General features: G+C 36.7%; 1 protein-coding gene across 1 annotated transcript in view; it reads right to left on the reverse strand.

Moving 5' to 3' along the window:
* Positions 1-1,621: 1,621 nt before the first annotated feature.
* Positions 1,622-23,755, reverse strand: part of LOC148941364 (leucine carboxyl methyltransferase 1-like) — a 34,503-nt gene continuing 12,369 nt past the window's right edge. Inside the window, exons 4-5 of the mRNA XM_089104638.1 lie at positions 21,934-22,043; positions 1,622-2,100 (exon numbers count right to left, since the gene is read on the reverse strand). Of these exons, the coding sequence (XP_088960764.1) occupies positions 1,881-2,100; positions 21,934-22,043 (330 nt within the window). The 3' untranslated portion in view covers positions 1,622-1,880. The remainder of the gene's footprint in view (positions 2,101-21,933; positions 22,044-23,755) is intronic.

The raw sequence follows: 23,755 nt of genomic DNA on the forward strand, positions 1-23,755 counted from the left end.
GAGCAAATGTTAGCGCCTCTAAAGGTTCTACGATTCATTATAGAGCTTCTGTAACGCCCATATATTAAAATGTTGGAATAAAGTCGATTTGAGACTGTGTTTCTTCCCTCTCTGAACTTCCAGGTAATTTCGCGCAGTGCTTGAACAGGTTATTGACTGATTAGGTTGTGAAGTTGAGCAAACTATTTCGCAAACTAATTCTCCCTCGCTAGTATTTATTATTGGGCTTAAATTTGCCTACAAGTCCTTCACTGTTGGCTTCACGGCTATCGACGTAGCCGTTGAAAACGCCTTCAATGATCAAAAGGTCACGCCTTGGTATGGATATAAACAGATCTGTTGGCTTATCAAAGAGCTCGTCTATTACGAATCCTTCAGGGATTGTCGTGGGAGCATATGTGACAATAATAGTGATGTTGAATAATTTGCTCTTAAAACAGGCAACACCCAATCACGAGCAGATAGTTTGCCATTCTAGGAAGTTGATTGTGTTTCTGCTATTCAGGAGCAGTCCTACACAAGGTTGACCCACACCATCGTCTGAACCGGGATTAGGGAAGTGAAAGAGATCCTGTCCATCAGGGGTAAAGACAAGTTCATTTTTGACAGTTTCATATGCTCTCATTTTAGATAGGCCATGTGTCGTGACGCTTGGACTCTCCAGCAACAAATGCTATTGTTGTTAATAACTTCGTTGAGCAAAATTTCCAGCACCCCATACTGGGGGATTGGTGTCGTTCAAATAGCGGACTGGCTTACTGACTTTTCACCGGGGTCACCTGAGCCTCCAGTGCATTGCTTGCCACGGATGGCGTAGATGAAAGATTTCCATTACTATTGTCATCAATTTCCCTACAATTCACGTGAACATGTTTAACCGTCTGGTCCTCAATCCTAGACGGTACCCCTTCCGCGTGTTAGCCAGCATCTGTCAAAAGATAGGTTGACAGAGCGGTTGCCACCTTCTCTGTGCGGTGTTCGATACCCGTCATGAAATAATTTCCCAAAACATGTTTTCAGACAACAGGCTTGTGATTTTCAAAAGATTTCCTGAGGCCCTCCCCCGAAAACTCTCTTTTCCCCTGGAGGGTTGCCCCCAGACATAGGTCCCCTCTTAACACCCTCCCCCCCCCGCCACCCAATCGAAATGCAGAAATTACGCCTATGTTTGAAGCCAGCATTGTTCCAAAAACCCTCTAGAATTGTTCAAATTTTAACATAGTAATTAAATTGAATTTAAAGAAGCATAGAAACAGATATCATTTTCCTTACAACATCCAAAACTTTAACTTAAACTTGGGAAAAGACTATATTAAGATTAAGACTAACATCATTACAATACAGTCGTAAATTAATAAAAGCATTAATACCTAACTTTTGTTTCCAAAGATAAAAGATAAATCAAAGTGTAAAAAAGCATTATGTAATGAACGCAGAACTAAAATAAATTTTTTTTACCTTTTTGGATTAAGCTAGAAAAAATAAGACTTTTTAAGCGACTGCACACAAACTTGTTAGATAAGACAGTCGTTTATATAGGCTGTAAAAAGAAAATAAATTACGCGTATGTGCCTGAATAAACATAGGTGATTGTGTTACCGGTTGGTTAGATACCATTTCCACAAAACCCGCCCAGGCATTACACCCCTTGCTCTGTCATTTTATCAGGAAAAGCGGAAGGGGGGTCAAAAACATGAACAACAGTGTTTTAGGCCCTAATTTTCAGGGAATTAACTTTTATCCAAAGGATTTACCTCAATCCCCCCTCCTCATGGGAGCAGATATAAGTATAAAGGCCATAAAATGAACAACTAAGTGTTTAAAACATTTATCGGAGTCTATTCAGAAACAAAGAAAAAAATAAAATGAAAATCGAAACATTATATTGATGCACAAAACTGAACTAAGTTTTCTAGTCCAATATTTCTGGGATCTTTCCAAGCAATTGTAATGCAATAATGCTCGAGCAATTGAGTAAGGAGTTCAATTTCATCAAAAAATTCGATCTTTTCCATTTCACGGCGTTCAGAGGTGGCGAATAAATGGTACACCTCATCCATTGTCCATACATTGGCTTTATCCCATTCAGCTTCTTCAAACCTAAAAATATTTCAATTTCCATGTGTAGTTTTTCAATCCAAATCTACAAGTAGATGTCAGCCTAGTGGTGTATTCCTCTACTAATAATTTTTGAAAAATAATGCAAAACTAAGATTAGTGCAGCATTTGATACTATAAAATGTAAAATTCTCAGAACTGTCTGCAGTGATTAATAAAGGAATTCACCATTAGGCGTAATCCTTATTCAGACAAACGTAAAAAAAGACAAGTAAAAACTTTCTAAAACTTAATCGTCCCTACTTAAAAAACGATGCCATTTATTCCGTGTATAAGCTAAGGTGACACAATCATGGGCACCCATAAGGGGGGGGGGGCAGGAGGGGGCGCCCCTCCTGGCTGAATGATGCTGCCTTATTTTTTTATTTTTGTTCTGAGATTTCTATTATATAGCATTAAAAGTACCAATTAGACCAGGTAAGTCCCCCATGGAATTCAGCTAATGGGCGCCCATGGAAACAATATAGTCGTTACTTCTTATTCCTTTCCAGTAATTGTGCAACTCGTGCAAACAAGGTTATTCCTATGTTATTTTTGCTACATAAATCCATCCATTTTAGTTTTGGTTATTGACTACCATTTAATCACCAAATAACCACAATTCCGACAAATGGCCAGACGACTCATGCGGTGATGAAAAAGAATTCTCTATTGCGGAGTAAATAAGCTTACCACGAAGTCTTCACTGGTTCACAGCCCAATTCAGGTTGCGATATTTGTGATCTTTCATAATTTTAGTTCGTCAGTTTGTAATACAAACTTCATTTGGGTTCAAATAGATGTCAGGTTTAAAAAGGATTAACTTTACTGCCTTATTTATACATTTAGCGATAAGAATAAGAACGAAATAGACCGGGTTCAACCCGTCGTTTCTTGTGAATTTTTTAAACTTTGTTTTTGAAATGAGGCTATTATCGTACGGCTTTTGACAGAAGGGAAGTTAATTATTGTTTAGCTATTGAATGTGCACATTCAGGCTGAGTAAGATTCCCATTTCCAAAACTTCTTACAAGTTTTTTTTTAAATCTAACTTCAGATTACATGATGTGTTAAAAAGTTGGAGGGGGCAACTGTATTGCTGGGGCTTACACTCCACTCATAATGAGAAATAACCTATACCGATTACGACACGTGGGTTATTTCCTTATCCCCCCCCCCAAAAAAAAAATAAACTTTGGCGGCAAAACCTCATCCATGGAATCTTGCTCAATCGCCATTTCAGGCTGCCACACTTGGGGCTTGGTTGGGGACGAGGTACCTTATAGGTACAACCAAACGGGAATTTCTATTTGCTCAAAGTCGGCTTGACCTATAAAGCTGTACTTCGAGATATCCCCTCTGAATAAGAACTAACCTTCTCAATTTAGGAGATCAATCCTTCCACAACAAAATTGCAATTAAAACTCACATAACCTGGGCCTAGGCTAGGAAAAATGTATGGACGCAATAAATCTGGAAAGACTTACTATTTCTTCAAAAGTACAAAATAAACTGAAAAAAAGAGGAAAAGATCTTGCTAACCTCTAAGATAGCTGTGACCTTTGACATTCTCACTAATCCAGGGCCCATCATGACATGCGGTAAACAGCTGACTTCAATAAATGAATCTGTCATTATAACATCATCCAAAAGACAAGAAAAAGCTGTCTGGACTACGGATGAGACACAGTCGGGGTGTGAATTCTTTGCACCTTTATTAAGTAGCTTATTCGAAACAATAAGAAAAAAAGATTCCCGCGGAGCAAAGGAAAAAGAAAAGAAACGAGCTTAAAGAGCGTTCACCGACATTTTAAATGACATCTATTTGACTACAGTAGAGATGACCCTAAAGCTCGTGTCACCCACCCCTGCTGCCACCTACAACTTTTTTACATAATTTATGTCTGTTTGTTGTCAGTGAGAATGAAAAAACAGGAACTTCCTCACATTGATGGATGTTTTCATGGATGGGTTTGTGTGTGGGTCAATTTATTTTATGTTTTCATGAATGTCAACAGTAATTCATGTCTGTTTTATGGTTGTTGTCAGTGAGAATAGAAAAATAGGAATTTTGTTACTTTGATGAATGTTTTCTTGGATGGTTTTGTGTGGGTCAATTTATTTGATGTTTTTCATGGATGTCAACAGTAATTTATGTCTGTTTGTTGTCAGTGAGAATGAAAAAACAGGAACTTTCTCACTTTTATGGATGTTTTTATGGTTTTTGTCAGTGAGAATGAAAAAACAGGAACTTTCTCAGATTTATGTCTGTTTGTTGTCAGTGAGAATGAAGAAACAGGAACTTTCTCCCATTTATGTCTGTTTGTTGTCAGTGACAATGGAAAAACAGGAATTTTCTCACATTGATGGATGTTTTCTTGGATGGTTATGTGTGTTGGACAATTTATTTGATGTTTTTCATGGATGTCAACAGTAATTTATGTCTGTTTTATGGTGTTTGTCAGTGAGAATTTGAAAACAGGAACTTTCTCACTTTTATGAATGTTTTTATGGTTTTCGTCAGTGAGAATGAAAAGACAGGAACTTTCTCACATTTATTTCTGTTTTATGGTTTTTGTCAGTGAGAATGAAAAAACAGGAATTTTCTCACTTTGATGGATTATTGAGTTTAATGGGGACAGGTCAATGACACTTCCTTCAAGGTCTCTTTCTCCAGGTGTGTTTTTGGCCAAGTGCCCGCTAGGGGAGAATGTTATGATCCAGCAATAGGAAATAGATTGTTTCCGGGGAAGCTAATTAATGTCTGACAGATGACGTCAAGTTAATTAATGTCTTTTGAGTTCGACCAGAATTGTTTCCGAGGCAAAGTTTAGATCACACATGACAGATGATGTCATGATTGATTGACTGACAAGAAAGGGGAATTAATTAGTTGTTTCTAAGGGGAATTGTTTCCGAGCGAATGTTTTGATCTTAGCGATGAAGTGATTAGCGCGCGAAAGGGTTTCTTTGTAATTCCAAATGTGAAAGCACAGGGATGCCAAAACAAAAGGAACTCGCTGAAATTACGTTTAGGGATTATTTGGGCGATACCGTTTTAGCCATTTTAGGGAATTATTTCGGCGAAACAGTTAGAGACATTTTAAAAGATGATTTTAGAAAAGGTTTTAGAAGAAAATTTGAGGGCAAAACTCTGTGGTCGTTATAATACACAAGTTGTATTTTAACAGTGTCGTGAGGTCCCCTACCCCAACCCCAAAGGGTTGCGATCCCCCTACCCCAACCCCAAAGGGTGCCAATCCCCCTACCACAACCCCGAAGGAAGCCCCCGGTCCTCAAAGGTCCCCCAAGCTCCCAAAGGTCCACCGGACCCCCAAAGGCCCTCACTCGGTCCCCAAAGGTCCACCTGACCCCCAAAGGCCCGCCTCCGGTCCTCAAAGGTCCCCCAGGCTCCCAATGGGCCCCCGGACCCCCAACCGCCCGCCCCGGGCCAAGGCCCTCCCCCCGTACCCAAATGTCCCCCCGGCGCCCAAAGGACCACCCAGCCCTCAACGGCCCCCGGATCCCCAAAAGCCCTCTCAGGTCCCCAAAGAGCCCCAATCCCCATTTTGTTAATACTTTTTTTGTGCATTTGAGACACAGAAGGGTCCCCACATTTCAAAAGGCTCTATTATATTTTTTCAGGACAAGTTTTTTTCTTAATGTCCTTCATAAACCAATTTTACAACTTGAAGTAGTTATCTTTTCCCCCACAACTTTACTATAAGGCTTTTTGAATTACCCAATAACATACAATACTTTTCAAAGGCATTTCAGAACAAGTTTTTTTCTTAAGCTCCTTCCTAAGCCCATTTTACAAGTTGAAGTACTTATCTTTTCCCCACAACTTTACTTTACGACTTTTTTACACACCCAAACATCAAGCAATACTTTCCAAAAGGCTTTATTATATCTTTTCAGTACAAGTTCTTTTCTTAATATCCTTCTTAAACCAATTTTACTAATTCTAAATTTTTCCTTAGTAGAAGAAAAAGCTATATCATAGTTGCGAATATTTTCTCGGAAGATAAGTAGTTCTATTTCAATTTGAAATTTTATCAATGAAGTTAAGAAAAGTTAAAGTTCTCTTCTGAATTTTCTCAATGAAAAAGAAATTAGTTATTAATCAATTCTATTTTTTCCGAATAATATAAAAATTTTTCACTTCGGATCAAATTTTTCTCAGAGATGAAAAAAATTTAAATACTGTTCCTAATTTTTCACGGAAGATAGAAAAGTTTAAGTTCTCTTCTGAATTTTACCAAAGAACACACTCCAATTGTAATTTCTCCAGAGAAAATAAAAATCTTAAACTTCAGTTTTAAGTTCACCAAAGACATACAGAAATTTAAAGTTCTATTCTAAATTTTTCCGTAGTAGATAGAAAAAGCTATAGCATACTTGTGAATATTTTCCGAGAAGATAAAAAGTTCTACTTCAATTTTTAATTTTCTCAACGAAGTGAAGAAAAGTTCAACTTATATTCTGAATTTTTTCAATGAAAAAGAAATTAGTTATTGATCATTTTTATTTTTCCAAATAATATAAATATTTTCCAACTTTAAAATTGGCACACACAAAAAATTAAACACACACACACACACAAACTTACACACACACACACACACACACAAACTTACACACACACACACACAAAAACTCACACACACACACACACACACACAAAAAAAAAAACTTACACACACACGCAAAAACTTACACACACACAAAAACTTACACACACACACAAAAAATAAAACAAACAAAAAAAAACTTACACAAAAAAGAACTTAAACACAAAAAAAAACTTACACACATAAAAACTTACACACGCAAAAAAAAACTTACACACACACACACAAAAATTTACACACACAAAAACTTACACAGACAAAAAAACTAACACACACAAAAAAATTACACACACACACAAAAACTTACACCCACAAAAAAAAACTTACACACACACACATACACACACACAAAAACTTACACACACACAAAAACTTACACACACACACAAAAACTTAAACACACACAAAAAAAAATACACACACACACAAAAACTAACACACACACGCAAAAACTAACACAAACACAAAAACTTACACACACACAAAAAAACTAACACCCACACACAAAAACTAACATACACACAAAAACTTACACACACACAAAAACTTACACACACACACAAAAACTTACACAAAAACAAAAAATTTAATACACACAAAAACTTACACCCACACACAAAAACTTACACACACACACAAAAACTAAAAACCACATAAAATAAGCACACACACAAATAAAATTACACACACAAAAAAAATAACACACACACACAAAATTACACACACACACAAAAACTTACACACACACACACACACACAAATTTACACACACACTCACAAAAAAAAACTTACACACAAACAAAAACATATACAAATGACTGCTAAGCATGTTAAAGGCTAACTATTTTCTAGCGAAAACACAAAAAATCAGAAAAAAATGCTCAGTGTTCCTATTGTAGCCACACACTTAGACTAAAATTACGATATTTATGCACAGATTCAACTAACTACGGCTAAGTATGTTAAAGGCGAGCCATTTTCTTGCGAGAACACAAAAATCAGAACACACACACACAAAAACTTACACACACACAAAACTTACACTCACACAAAAACTTACACACACAAAAAAATTTACACACACACACAAAAACTTACACACACACAAAAACTTACACACACACACAAAAAAATTACAAACACAGAAACACTTACGCACACACACAAAAACTTACACACACACACAAACTTACCCACACACACAACAAACTTACACACACACACAAACACAAAAACTTACACACACACACACACACACAAATTTACACACAAACAAAAACTTACACACACAACGGCTAAGTATGTTAAAGGCTAGCTATTTTCTTGCGAAAATAAAAAAAATCAGAAAAAATGCTCATTGTTCCTTTAGTAGCCACACAATTAGACTAAAAATTACGAAATTTATGCACTCTTTCAACTAACTAGTTTCTTAAAAGGCGAGGTATTTTTCTAGCGAGAACACAAACAAATCATTCAGCGGTATTAATTAAAATGATGATACATCAACCAAAAACCCTCAACGTGAACTCCGATTAACCATCACCAAAGTGTCACAATGCCGTCAGTGTGTCAACACCCCTCTGAAAATAGGGGGGTAAAGGTCAACTGCGAAGATATTTAGCCTACAGAAAAAATTGCTCATTGTTCCTTTAGTAGCCACGCAATTAGACTAAAAATTATGATATTTATGCGCAGTTTCAACTAACTACGGCTAAGTATGTTAAAGGCGAGCCATTTTCTCGCGAGAACACAAAAATCAGAACACACACACACAAAAACTTACACACACAAAAAAACTTACACACACACAAAAACTTACACACACACAAAAATTTACAGACACACACAAAAATTTACCCACACACACAAAAACTTACACACACACAAAAACTTACACACACACACAAAAACTCACACACACACACACACACACACACACACACACACAAAAAAAAACATACACACACAAAAACTTACACACACACAAAAATTTACACACACACAAAAAATAACACACACACAAAAAATTACAAACACACACACACAATTAGACAAAAATTACGATATTTATGCACAGTTTCAACTAACTACGGCTAAGTATCTTAAAAAGGCGAGGTATTTTTCTTGCGAGAACACAAAAAATCATTAAGTGGTATTAATGAAAATGATGATAATCAACCGAAAACTGTCAACGAGAACACCGATTAACCATCAACAAAGTGTCACAATGCCGTCAGTTTGTCAACACCCCTCGGAAAATAGGGGGTAAAGGTCAACTGCGAAGATATTTAGCCTAAGAAACTAGAATATGACATTGCAACCCTTCACTAATAACTATTGAAAACCAAAAGCTCAAACGCAGATGAACTACTGTTCGCCATTTACTACATTGCAACTACCTCTGAAACATGATAACTTGATAATCATTTCTAATTTTAACAATTCCTTGCATACATACTTGAAACATAATCAACTCAGCCTTGGAGAGATTTGATATTTAGCACTAAATTAAACAAATGAAAGAATTCACATTTTAGAGTTAAAAAGTGCGCAAAGAAAAAAAAGCAAATATAATAGTCGTTTAAAATCCACCCCCCCCCAAACTCAAAAATTTCTGGGCGAACATATTTTCAAGGTTTTATTCTAAGTGAACAATCTTACATTTTCAGGAGTGAGGAGTCGTTCACATTGGATTGGGAATAAAAGTCAAACTTATGCTCAAAGAGCGAGAAGTTTTAGTGTTGCATCTTACTTACAACTGAAAAATTATTTTTTAATTTTATGTTTTACCATTTTTTCAAATCATGCCATAAATATCCGTTTGAATAGACCCTCACTTATCAGTTTAACTCGTTTCGAGTACCGGATCGATTCGAACAGCAAACATTCTTTCTAGTCTTTAGACTTTTCAAGCATAATAAACTTGATTATGATATGTAATTTGTAGGACCGGTGGTCTTTTCCTTCAAAAACTTTCTCGTACAGCTAACCGTTGATGTTGCATTGGAATAAAAAGCAAATTCTGTGTGGACGTACTAGATACCACAGACCCAGAAGGGCTGAATTCACATTTTAGAGACACAACATGCACACAAAAAAAAGCAATATAATAGCAATTTAAAATCCCCCCCCCCCAAACTCAAAATTTCTGGGGGGGACATATTTTAATCGTATTTTGACTATTTTCCTTTGGAAAAAACACCGAAAAGTCATATTAAGGGATAAATTTGTGAGTTTTCACTGACAATTCCCTTTTAGCCAATCCTTCCTATTCAAGGGAACATAGTTCTTCGAATTTTACATATTTCTGGTTGGAAAACACACTAATAGGTCATATTATTTAAACTTACATCAAACATTGGAGAGCGTACGTTTGAAGAACTATCCATTATTTTTATATATTGTTCTATATTTCAGCTTATACTGATTTCTAAAACTACAAAACCCTGAAATATACTGACCTAACGGTTATCTATTTGCGAAAATCGTACTAGGTCACGCTCTTAGAACAATAATTGCCTTTCTATCTATCACTTAACACTCGCGGGAATTACCACATCACTCACGGGGAACGGATTCAAAACAATATTTCTTACATCATATAGTCTAATTGCGACAAACGAGGCACGTTCAATGCAGATTAAAACCAGAATAGAACAGAAACACATAAAAATAAGAAAAAAAGGGAATTGCAACCAATCATATGCCGAAGCGCTAGTGCTACTTAATTAAAGAACGATGTGGGCACAATATGTTGTTTTTGGTTTTTTCTTCATAGCCAGGGCACTTCGTATAGAAGGACTCGTCACAGAAACTTTGAAAAGGGCTAATTTGATTGGAAATTAAAGTGGCTAATGTCCAATTCACAGGAGGGGGCATGAAAACTATGGTTTTTAACTATGATATGCAAGACTAGAAAGAAAAGTCTTTAGGAGTTGCCCCTCCCCTTCCGCCTCAACCCTCGCCTTTGAAATCAACACACCTCCTGCCCCCAAAACTCAAATTTTCCAGAGGATTTTAAAATCCCTCCCCCCCAACACCATATTTCTCGGAACGGATCTTCATCAGATGTAAATATTTTAGTTGGAAAACATGCCTGCCGAAGCACTAGTGCTACCTAAGTAAAGAACTATGTGCACAGAATATATTGTTTTTTGTTTTTTCTTCATAGTCAGGGAACAGTGTAGTCAAAGACTTATCACAAAAACTTTAAAAAGGGCTCATTTTATTGAAAATTAAAGTATATAGTGGGAAATTCACACGAGGGGGCGTGAAGATCCTTGTTCTTAACTATGATATGCAAGACTAGAAAGAAAAGTCTTTAGGAGTTGCCCCCTCCCCTTCCGCCTCAACCCTCGCGTTTGAAATCCCCACACCCCCTGCCCCCAAACTCAAATTTTCCAGAGGATTTTAAAATCCCCCCCCCCAAACACGAAATTTCTAGGAACGTATTTTCATCATATTTAAATATTTTCGTTTGAAAACCTGCATGCCGAAGCGCTAGTGCTACCTAAGTAAAGAACGATGTGGGCACAATATGTTGTTTTTGGTTTTTTCTTCATAGCCAGGGCACTTCGTATAGAAGGAGTCGTCACAGAAACTTTGAAAAGGGCTCATTTGATTGGAAATTAAAGTGGATAGTGACCAATTCACAGGAGGGGGCGTGAAAACTATGGTTTTTAACTATGATATGCAAGACTAGAAAGAAAAGTCTTTAGGAGTGGGGCTGCCCACCGCCTCAACCCTTGCTCTTGAAATCCCCCCTAAAGTTGAAGTTTAGTCTAAACTAGCATGACCACAAAATTACACAATATTGCAAAGAAATACCAAAACCATAGGTTAGGCTAGGTCAGGTTAGGTTAGAAGTTAGGTTTCTCCACGTTTAAGTTAGGTTAGATTACGTTGGCTTATCATGAGCGCTCATGATAAGTTTTTGTGTGTGTAAGTTTTTGTGTGTGTGTAAGTTTTTTTTTGTGTAAGTTTTTTTGTGTGTGTGTAAGTTTTTGTGTGTGTGTGTGTAAGTTTTTGTGTGCGTGTAAGTTTTTGTGTGTGTGTGTTAGTTTTTGTGTGTGTGTGTGTGTGTGTTAGTTTGTGTGTGTGTGTGTGTAATTTTGTTTGTGTGTGTGTGTGTGTGTGTGTGTGTGAGTTTTTGTGTGTGTGTGTGTTTAAGTTTTTTTTTGTGTGCCCATTTTAAAGTTGGAAAATATTTATATTATTTGTAAAAATAGAAATGATCAATAACTAATTTCTTTTTCATTAAAAAAATTCAGAATAGAACTTGATCTTTTCTTCACATCCTTGATAAAATTAGAAATTGAACTAGAACTTTTTTTTTTCCGGGAAAACATTCACAAATATGCTCGAGCTTTTTCTCCTTACTACAGAAAAATTTAGAATAGAAATTTAAATTTCTTTATGTCTTTGGTGAACTTAAAAATGAAGTGGAAGATTTTTATTTTCTCTGGAGAAATTACAATTGGAGTGTGTTCTTTGGTAAAATTCAGAAGAGAACTTGAACTTTTATATCTTCCGTGAAAAATTAGGAACAGTATTTAAATTTTTTTCATCTCTTTGAGAAAAATTTGATCCGAAGTGAAAAATTTTTATATTATTTGGAAAAAATAGAATTGATTAATAACTAATTTCTTTTTCATTGAGAAAATTCAGAAGAGAACTTTAACTTTTCTTAACTTCATTGATAAAATTTAAAATTGAAATAGAACTGCTTATCTTCCGAGAAAATATTCGCAACTATGATATAGCTTTTTCTTCTACTAAGGAAAAATTTATAATTTGTAAAATTGGTTTAAGAAGGTTATTAAGAAAATAACTTGTACTGAAAAGATATAATAAAGCCTTTTGGAAAGTATTACTTGATGTTTGGGTGTGCAAAAGAGTCGTAAAGTAAAGTTGCAGGGAAAAGATAACTAATTAAACTTGTAAAATGGGGTTTAGGTAGGACCTTAAGAAAAAAACTTGTTCTGAAATGCCTTTGAAAAGTATTGTTTGTTATTGGATAATTCAAAAAGCATTATAGTAAAGTTGTGGGGGAAAAGATGAGTACTTCAACTTGTAAAATTGGTTTAGGAAGGACATTAAGAAAAAAACTTGTTCTGAAAAAATATAATAAAGCCTTTTTGAAATGTGGGGACCCTTCTGTGTCTCAAATGCACAAAAAAGTATTAACAAAATGGGGATTGAGACTCTTTGGGGACCCGAGCGGGGTTTGGGGGATCGGGGGGCTCTTGAGGGTGGGGGGGTCCCTTTGGAGCCCGAGGGACCTGTGGGAAGGCGGGGAGGGCCTTTGGGGCCCGGGGATGGCCTGTGGGGGTCGAGGGGCCCACTGGGAGCGTGGGAGACCTTTGAGGACCGTAGGAGGGCCTTTGGGGGTCCGAGGGACGTTTGGGGACGGGGGGAGGGCCTTGGGGGTTCCAGGGGCCCTTGGCGAGCTGGAGATAGGATTGCGGACTGGGGAGTTTCCTTCGGGATTGGGGTAGGGGGATTGAAACCCTTTGGGGTTGGGGTAGGGGGATCGGAACCCGTTGGGGTTGGGGTAGGGGACCTCACGACACTGTTAAAATACAACTTGTGTATTATAACGACCACAGAGTTTTACCCTCAAATTTTCTTCTAAAACCTTTTCTAAAATCATCTTTTAAAATGTCTCTAACTGTTTCGCCGAAATAATTCCCTAAAATGGCTAAAACGGTATCGCCCAAATAATCCCTAAACGTAATTTCAGCGAGTTCCTTTTGTTTTGGCATCCCTGTGCTTTCACAATTGAAATTACAAAGAAACCCTTTCGCGCGCTAATCACTTCATCGCTAAGATCAAAACATTCGCTCGGAAACAATTCCCCTTAGAAACAACAAATTAATTCCCCTTTCATGTCAATCAATCAATCAGGACATCATCTGTCATGTGTGATCTAAACTTTGCCTCGTAAACAATTCTGGTCGAACTCCAAAGACATTAATTAACTTGACGTCATCTGTCAGAAATTAATTAGCTTCCCCAGAAACAATCTATTTCCTATTTCTGGATCATAACATTCTCCCCTAGCGGGCACTTGGCCAAAAACACACCTGGAGAAAGAGACCTTGAAGGAAGTGTCATTGACCTGTCCCCATTAGACTCAATAATCCATCAAAGTGAGAAAGTTCCTGTTTTTCCATTCTCACTGACAAAAACCATAAAACAGACATAAATGTGAGAAAGTTACTGTCTTTTCATTCTCACTGACAAAAACCATAAAAACATCCATAAAAGTGAGATAATTCCTTTTTTTCAAATTCTCGATGACAAACACCGTAAAACAGACATAAATTACTGTTGACATCTTTGAAAAACATCAAGTAAATTGTCCACCATACATAACCATCCAAGAAAACATCCATCAATGTGAGAAAATTCCTGTTTTTTCATTGTCACTGACAACAAACAGACATAAATGGGAGAAAGTTCCTGTTTTTTCATTCTCACTGACAACAAACAGACATAAATCTGAGAAAGTTCCTGTTTTTTCATTCTCACTGACAAAAACCATAAAAACATACATAAATGTGACAAGGTTACTTTTTTTTCAGTCTCACTTAAAAAAAACATAAAACAGACATAAATTGCTGTTGACATACCTGAAAACATCAAATAACTTGACAAATACACATAACGATCCATGAAAACGTCGATCAATGTTAGAGAGTTCCCGTTTTTTCATTCTCACTGACAAAAACCATAAAAAAGACATAAACTGCTGTTGACATCCATGAAAAACATCAAATAAATTGACCCACACACATAACCATCCAAGAAAACATCCATAAATGTGACGAAATTCCTGTTTTTTCATTCTCACTGACAACAAACAGACATAAATTATGTAAAAAAGTTGTAGGTGGCAGCAGGGGTGGGTGACACTAGCTTTAGGGTCATATCTACTGACTACATTATCTGATAAACCATTAGGGCCAGGGGCCTAACGTGATGTATCTTGGTTTGTATCTTTAATTGGTATTTTTGTTTAAACTAATAATTTTACTTAAGAATAGCAAAAGGAATCTTACTAATGTAGTTAATTGTAGATAGAGTCTGCTTTAAAACTTAAAAATAAACACCTTTAAATAGTTTAGTTTTTCTTATTATTTTATTCTGTTATTCATTTGATGAAAGAGCTAGGGACTTTTATTGGCACCACTACAAAATGTTCAGAGTTAAATGAATGTTAAACTCTCACATAAGTGACACGATTGTAGTTATAATTAGTCCCTAACCGTTTACAGTAAGCTATGTATATTGATACAGTTACAGTTTTAGACTCCGTAGATCTATGCTCCCAAGGCTGTAAAAAAATAAGCTATTTCAAGAAGTTATTCAGTAAAGAAGTTATTCAGTCCATATGCTATCGAATTTCTTTTGGCCCAACAGTGAAATGTACTTCTTCCCTAAATAGTCATAAAGCTTCATTTTTTTACACTGACTTCAAATCAAGACGTTTTATGAAGTTTGAACATGTCACTCAAAATAAAATTACATAATAAAAAATTTCCGAAGAAGCCTTTTCCATAGATATTACCTGTCGCATATTGTGTCTAACTACCAACTCGGGAGATTACAGAAATTACGAATCCAGATGTGCAAAACACTTGTTTATAGTAAAACTACGAACTACAGATCGCAACTGCAGCGAGCTCAATTGGTAAAGTAAATTTTTACCAAAAGTGAATTTTAGAGGCACACAATGTAAGCTTCATGTCATATTCAGTATGTGACAAAAAATGTAACCATGTCTAACTATTTCAGCTTATTACGTGTCACTATTATTCTCCATGACCACACTGCCTTTTCTATGACGAAATCAGTAAGAATTCCAAATAGGGATAAGTCCTTTTATTAGATAGTGAAACGAAAATATAAAACAGCCGGTCATCATCATCAGTAGAGTTACTCTACTGATTATGATGACCGACTGTGACATCTAAATATTTAGAGTCATTGTTTTATATTTTCGTTTCACTGTCTAATAAAAGGACCTATCCCTATTTGGAATTCTTATTGATTACGTGTCAAAACACTCCTAATTTTATAATACAAAATTTTTATGAAAAATTGATACAAAAATTGTGATTATAACCTTCCAAACAATCTGCACCCCCACCAACACAAGATGTGAAAACAGGTGCCACGAAATGCTTACTTTACATGGAATGCTTACTTTACACGCAATTCTTACTCCAGAAAAAAAGTCGTTGTAAAATATCTTTTCTTTCTACTCAAAGGTTTATAAGACTACATCCGATCAAAATCCGATCAGATACATCCGATCAAAATTTTGAGTTTCCCATTTTGTTCAAAATAGTCCAGAGAACCAATAACCATAACTCCGGGGTTGACAAAAATTCCCATAGCCCTCGGGGCAAGGGCTGAAAATTATGCATTTTGTCCATCGTTAATACATAAAGTTTTTTATTGGGAATATAGGGCAAATTTGATCCTGGATCTAAAAAAAGGCTTAGGGTATTAAGGTGGAACTTTAAGGAAATGTTGAGAGAGATGTCAAACATAATCAAGACACTTTGTACTTGCTGGTTGTCAAAATGGATTTTCAGTAATATCTAAGAAACGATTGAGGGTATCAAGTTCAAACTTTCCAGGTATGTTGAGGGGATGTTGAAGAGTAATTGGAAGGAAACCAGCCTTTCATCCTTGCCCTTTTTAGGTTTCTACGCATCACTGATCAAAATTTTGAAGTCGTCATTTTGTTTAAACGAGTCAAGGACTAATAACTATGCCTCCAGGGATGCCATGTCTCCTACAGCAACGGGGCAAGGACTGTAAATTATGCAATTTGTCCGTTGTTTTCATGTAGAATTGAACGTTAGGAAAAGGTGAAATATTTGAAACTGGGTGTATCCGAAAAGGCTACGGGTATTAAGGTGAAACTTTGGAGAACGTTGAGGGGTATGTTAAACAAACCAAAAGGCGCTGCATGCATCCAGTTTATCAAAAGGTGGATTTGCAATATCTTAGGAACAGCTGTGTGTATAAAGTTGAAACTGTCAGAACATGTTGATGAAGATGTTGGAAAGTGGTTGAAGAGCTGCCAACACCCCTCTCAAACCCTTATTAGCTTCCCCCCTCCAAAACATTCCACCAAATTTTTGAAATACCTACCTTGTTCAAAATAGTCTAAAGGTCAAATAGCTATGCCCACGGGGATGACCTTAAACCCCCATAACGTTTGAGAGGGATGCTGAACACAATCAAAACACAATGTGTGCATCCTGGTTGTTAAACGGAAGTATCAGCAATATCTAAGAAAAGGCCGAGGGTATTATGTTGAAACTTTTAGGGTATGTTGAGAAGGATGTTGAAGAGTGATTGAACGGTAACCAGCCCCCCTTCTCATTGTCCTTTCTAGATGCCCCCCCCCCGCCTAAACATTGGTGAAAATTTTGAAAAAGCGATTGTGTTCAAAATAGTCAAAGGGTCTAGTAGCTATGCTTCCGAGAATGCAATGACCTCCATAGCTCCAGGATAAGGATTGTAAATTATGCAATTAGCCCTTCTTTACGTGCAGGATTTATCATTAAGAAAAGGGGGAATATTTGATTCTGGGTGTGTTTGAAAAGGCTAAGGGCACTAAAATGAAACTTCAGGGAATATTGAGGGGCATGTAAAACTAAACCAAAAAACACTACATGTATCCTGTTTATAGAAAAGGTATATCTGCAGTATCTCAAGAACGGCTGAGGGTAGTAAGTTTAAACTTTCAAGGCATATTGAAGGGGGTGTTGAAAAGTGGTCGGAGGGCAACCACTTCTCCCAGACCCTTTTTAGCTGCCCGCCCCCCAAACAAGACCTGATCCAAAATTTGAATAGCCATCTTTTTCAAAACAGTCAAAACTCAAATAAGTGTGCGTATGCGGATGACGACCTCCCCCCCCCCTCTTCATCTCCTGGGGTCAGTGTTGTAAGTAATTTAAGTTGCCAGTTGTTTATATATTAAGTTGATTATTGGGAAAAGGGAGCATATTGGATCCCGAGTCTCCAAAAAGGCTATGGGTGCTAAGGCAAAACTTTCAGAAAAGATTGAGGGGGAGGTCGAACAATATCAAAACACTATATGCAGGAGGGCTGTCAAAAGGATGCAACAGCAATATCTAAGGAACGCCTAAAGATATAAAGTTGAAACTTGTAAAGGCATATTAATGTAAATGTTGAAACATGACCAAGGAGCAACCCGGCCCCCCCCCCCCCCTTGCCCTTTTAGATGCGCCCTTAACACTGATAGAGATTTTAAAAAGTTATTTTATTCAAAACAGTCACTAGGTCTAACAATTATGCCTCCAGGGATGCCACACCCCATAGCCCCCGGGCAAAGAACTTAGATGTTTCAATTCGTCCATTTTTTACATGTAGGATTATCATTGGGAAAGGAGGAAACAGTTGGATCTTGGGTATTTCCAAAAAAGCTAAGGGTATTAAGGTGAATTTTCAATGAATGTTGAAGGGTCAGTTGAGCTAAGTCAAAAGACACTACTTGCATCCAAGTCACCAAAAAGGCGAACCTACAATATCTTAGGGTAAGGGTATTAATTTGAAACTTTCAGGGTAACTGCTTCTGCGATTACAAATAAGACTGCGACTACTCGAGACAGTGACTGCAACTCCTTTGACTGTGACTACTTTTACTTGCGATTACTTGCATGAATTTCTGAGAGGGTATTAAACAAAATCAAAACAATACCTGCACACTGGTTGTCAAAAGGTGGTATCAGCAGCATCTCAGGGATAGGTCAGTGCATTAATCCGAAACTTTCAGGACATGCTCAAGGAAATGTTCAAAAGTGACCGGAGGGTAGCAACCCTCTACCCCACTTACCGTATTTAGATGCCCCCGTGCCAGCACCAAGCGAAAATTGCAAAAAAAGAAGCAAATGTTCAATATAGTCAAAAGATGTACTAACTATACCTCCGTAGATACCAAGCTTCCTACTGCTTTCGACGTATAGATTGTGAATTAGGCAATTTGCCAAATGTTGACGAAAAGGCTTGTAAACAACACTTCTGCAATATCTCAGGAAGTGTGAAGGGTATTAAGTTAAAACATTCTTAAAATTTTAAGGAAAATATTGAACTTAATGAATAAGAAACTGTGGGCATCCCGGTGCTCAAAAGGGCGTAGGTGCAATGCATCAGGATCACCTAATAGTATTTAGTTAACACTTTAAGGGGATGCTGAACTAAATCAAAAGATACTATGTACTTCCATCTATATAAAATGATGTGTGCAATAGGTGAAATACCTCAGGAGCTGTTTATTAAGGATATTAACCTGAAACTTCCAGGTATTATTGAGGTAGGTGTTACACTCTATCAGAAGGGTGTATCTGCAATATCTCGAGAACAGCTAATGGCATTTATTTGAAACTTTCAGGGAATGTTGAGGGGAATATTGTAGTTAGAATAGAAGATATTGAAGGAATATTGAAGACGCTAGTTAGAACTAACAAATTAGAATCGAATATCTTAATTCTTGAGCCAAAAACGTGAAAATTGAAAAAATATTCAATATATTAACCAATAAAAAACTATGGCAATCAAAAACGAACAGAAATTAATTTCTAAGTTTGACAAGAATATCCAATTTAATATTGATTCATTTTAAGATTTATTTATTCAACTATGTCAGGTGTTCAACTAGGTCATTCTTACTATTTGAAAACCTGAACGAATGTTAAAAGAGTAAAATAATGAACAGCCGGAAGAACAATACTTAATCCACGCTAACAATACATCAAAATTTATAGAAAACTGCAATTTTAATTGATGCTTGTCAATGAAGTCGTTGAGACTATTTGAATGGTGTTAATTACTTTAAAAAGTTCAAAAAATATTGAAAGAAAAGTGAAGAGCAACATAGTCATTTTCAATTTTTTCTCCTGCATGGCCCACCTAACCTAAGAACTTGAGAATATAACTTTCGAGCCAAGCGAAGAAATTAAATTTATGGTCCTCTTTATGGCGTCACAAATCTTTTGATCTTTTGGCAACGGATCATCAAAATTATCTTAATCCAACAACGTATTTTAGTCTAGGCTAAAAAAAAAAAACACACGAGTCGATCATTAAAAAGGTTTTGTGCCCATTTTCGGGTAAGATATAATTTTTATAAAATTCTAAGTCCCCTTATCCCACCCTAAAACTCCCTTAAAGTTTCAACTTAGTTCCCCTAGCTGTTCTCAAGGTATTATTGATACACTCAATCAATAAACTAGCCTCATGTAGGGTCTTTTGATTTACCCGGCGACTTTATACTAAGTTCCACAGGGCCTCCTAGCAAAAACAGTGTAGAGGAATTGGAAAAACAAAATTGTTAGCTCTCTTCCTAATCTGTCTGTCCATCCTGTAAATTAAAATTCGTGGTCCATTTTGCCTCTTCAACACTCCCTGAAATTTTCAAATAGACCCCTCTTGCCGCTCAGGAGATATTGCACAGACGAAATTTTGATAGCTTGGATATACATGCCATCTTTTTATGTATAAAAGCAATAAAAATTAGATAAGTTCTATAGGGGGGATTTAGTGCAAAGAATTCTAAGATAAATTGGAAACAAAACAATCCTACTCCCCCCCCCCTCAACCCCTTTCCAGGACAAAATTCGGGGTTTAATTGCCGGCCAAACACTGCCTAGAAGTTTTAAATTTAGTCCTAACCCGAAATATTGCAAATATACTATTTTGATAACCCGGTTACACACAGTGTCTCGTGATTCAGCTCGCAACTTTAATTACTTTTGTACCATGGATATATTCCAAGTTCCTCGTGGGCTTACACTGCAAAAGCTTTAAGGAGGACCGGAAAAAAGTATTTTGTCCCTTCATCTCCTTCCCCTAAATACAAAATATGTAGTCATGCAACCCCTCCTCCTAACAATCTGAAAGTTTCATTTCGATCCCATTGGCTGTTTCGAGACATTAGAAATGTGCTATTTTGAGAAGCTGTACTCATAGTGTCTTTTTTTTATCTCTGCTCCCTCCCCTGTGTCAAAATCCGAGGTCCACTTGGTTCATAAACATCCCCTAAAAACTCCAGATTAAAACCCCAAGCTGTTCACAAGATATTCCGGGAATTCTATTTTGATAACTGGTTTTCAAATTACCTCACTACTTCATCTTGAATAGATTTCCCTATACCCAAAAACTGAAGGTCCCCCATCCGAGAAAGTTTAAACTCAAAGCCCCAAGCCGCTTCTGAGATATTTCGGTTACAATCCTTTCATAACCTTACGAAACACAGTTCTTCGATTTACCTCGCTAAGAAACCGTGAATAAGTTCCCAGTCCCACAGGAATATACAGCGCAAAAATGTTTAGGCGGATCGAAGACTAAACTTTGTAAGCAGCCTCACTCCCCCGGTACAAAGCTTGACCCCCCCCCCCTTGCTCAACATTCCCTGAAAGAGTCTCCAAAGCCATTCCATAGATATTCAGATACTCTACTTTGGTAAATTGGATACACACAGCGTCTTTCGATTTACATCAACCATCTCCCCAAAGTCGAATTCCAGGTTTGCTTGGTCCCCACCCAAGATTTTAAAGTGTCAAGTCTGTCAAGTCAAATAATATATTTTGAAAACTCAGGTGCCCATAACGACTTTTGCATTACTCAAGTGCATGTGTCGTTTCGGAAGTATACTTGTGGGTAACAACGAGAAATCTTGGCCAACTTCTCTGTGAACTATTTTTAAGTTAAATAATTTAGGGTCACTGCCACTAGGGCTGCGGAGAGTCATGTCGACCCTAGAAACACATTTTTTAGACCTTTTGAAAATTCTGAACAAAATGGCTATCTCAGATTTTGATCCAATATCATGGGGGTTACGAAAGTGATCGCAGTTTTAAAAAAAAGGACAAGTAAGGGGGACTGGTCGCCCTCCAACTACTTTCAGCCCGTAAAAAGGTCACTAGGAATTGTAGTTTCTACGATCTCGGCTTACATAGGAAGTGGCCACAAACAAGTGATAATATATGGGAGGCATAATGCTCTTGATTTCAAACATAATTTTACATACAGTATAGTTCCATTACACATTGCTTTAAACGACAAAATCAACTTTAAAAGATTCAATATCGTTTTTTATAACGTCTTGTTTTAAATTCACTTAGATAAGACAATCGAGAGGAAATAGAAGCAAATTTACCTTCTTTTGTGGGTTTCTTTTGTCATGCATGCTTCTACTCCAGCAAGTGGACATCCCCTTACCTCTAAATTTTCAAGCATAACCTGGCCGAATCGATCACCCATATTAATCTAATAAGAAAGAAGATAAAAATATATAGTCAAATTTCTAATAAGACACTCATGGTTATCACTTGAAAATTGTTGGACTGTTGGGGTTTTACCCCCATTTCTCTTTTCTTTTATTTTTCAGATAAATCACTCGATTTCCTTTTTTTAATTACATTTGCTTAAAGCATAATTTCAAAGGACAAGCTAAATTCGCATTGCTAAGTCAGAGGTGTCACAATAAGTAAACTTTCGGGTTAAAATGTATTCCTGTCTGTCTGGGCTTGGCCATTTATAGATAACTGTAAGTTTTGGTTTTGAAGCTCTGATTTATAGGATTGGCCTGGGTCAATTTAGGGTCCACCCCTACACCAGGATTCTTTGTGTAAATATAATGATTTTGAGTTAGTTCGTTTCTAGACTGTGAAGTCTACGTTATAGAATTCAGAGTTTCATATTTTGTCGGTAGTTTACACTTAGAGGAATAAAAGTGCTTTATTTTCACCAACCGTGTGAGATTATTTTTCTCCGAACCCAGGCAGGGTAGGAAAAGAGTTTTCGAGAAGTGTCATCGTTAATATATCGCCAGGAGGGTCCGTTTACCGTCTAAAGAGATAGTTAGGGAGTTTCCAGATATGACACAGAATGTGGAACCCTGGGCCCAATAGTTTGGCCCTCGAGAAGACAGTACACGTTTCCCACAAATACTGGTTGCAACCCAGTGTGTAAAAAAAATTGTAGAAACTTTTTAACCGCTCGATCGCGTTACTATATTCTAGCGACATCGGCAGTGGTAGCACTGTGGCATTAGAGATCAGATAGCTGGTAGCCCCAAGGAATCCAGTACAAACAGTGGTGGCTCACGAGCTAACCATGTCGTAATAGTGGTGCCAGCGGTGGTGCCAGTCATAATAGAGACGTTGATATAAAAAAAAAGTTGGTTCCGACCATAATGCAACTACAGAAGACCTATATTTTTCTCGCCGATTAGTTTCCATATGAAACGAATTCCCAGCAGAGTTTGTCCCAAGAAAGTTATTTTAGCACCTCTCTACAATCATTTTTACCCTTTTCTACAAAATAATTATGACTGACAAAACCAACTGCATATGATCTAGTAGATGGTTTCTCAGACTATATTTATAAAGAAAATGACAAATTATTTCCCTTTTTTGCTCTTTTGGTTTTTCAGTGGTAAATAGATTTTTTTAACATTTGCATTAGGTTTAGAATTCATTTGTTCTTTCTTTCTTTTTATGTCATTTATTATATTAGTTTTTTAAGTATGTATCTTGAAAACAATTAGAATTGAATTACCAAAAAAGTTTGAACTTGCAAGCTTCAAATCTGAATAATTCGAGTCCAATTCAGAGCTTAAACCTTTGTTCAACAAATACAAAGCAAAACAGAGTCTTTATAAAACAGCTTTAGTGGAGAAGTAAAATGGGGAGAGATAGAGAGAGGCAGAGGGATATACAGAAAGAGAGAATATATAAACAGGAGAATAAGAACCCATATTTACGAAAGTAAGTTTTTGAAGTTTAGTATGAATGAAATGATTTATTGAAAGTTTCTCACCTGCTATTTTGAAGATTGAAGGTAAAATTATTGTAAAAACCGAATTCCTTTTATTTGGAGGATTAAAAGACATTCTTTTTATCAATTCATACTACATTGGCATAAAGCCGAATTTTATCGTTTTTATCATCTGGATTTCAACAAATATTTTAGCTTGT

This window comes from Artemia sp. Qi Xiang Cuo, chromosome 18 (genome assembly GCF_049724085.1).
Source record: "Artemia sp. Qi Xiang Cuo chromosome 18, ASM4972408v1, whole genome shotgun sequence".
Taxonomy (NCBI): domain Eukaryota; kingdom Metazoa; phylum Arthropoda; class Branchiopoda; order Anostraca; family Artemiidae; genus Artemia; species Artemia sp. Qi Xiang Cuo.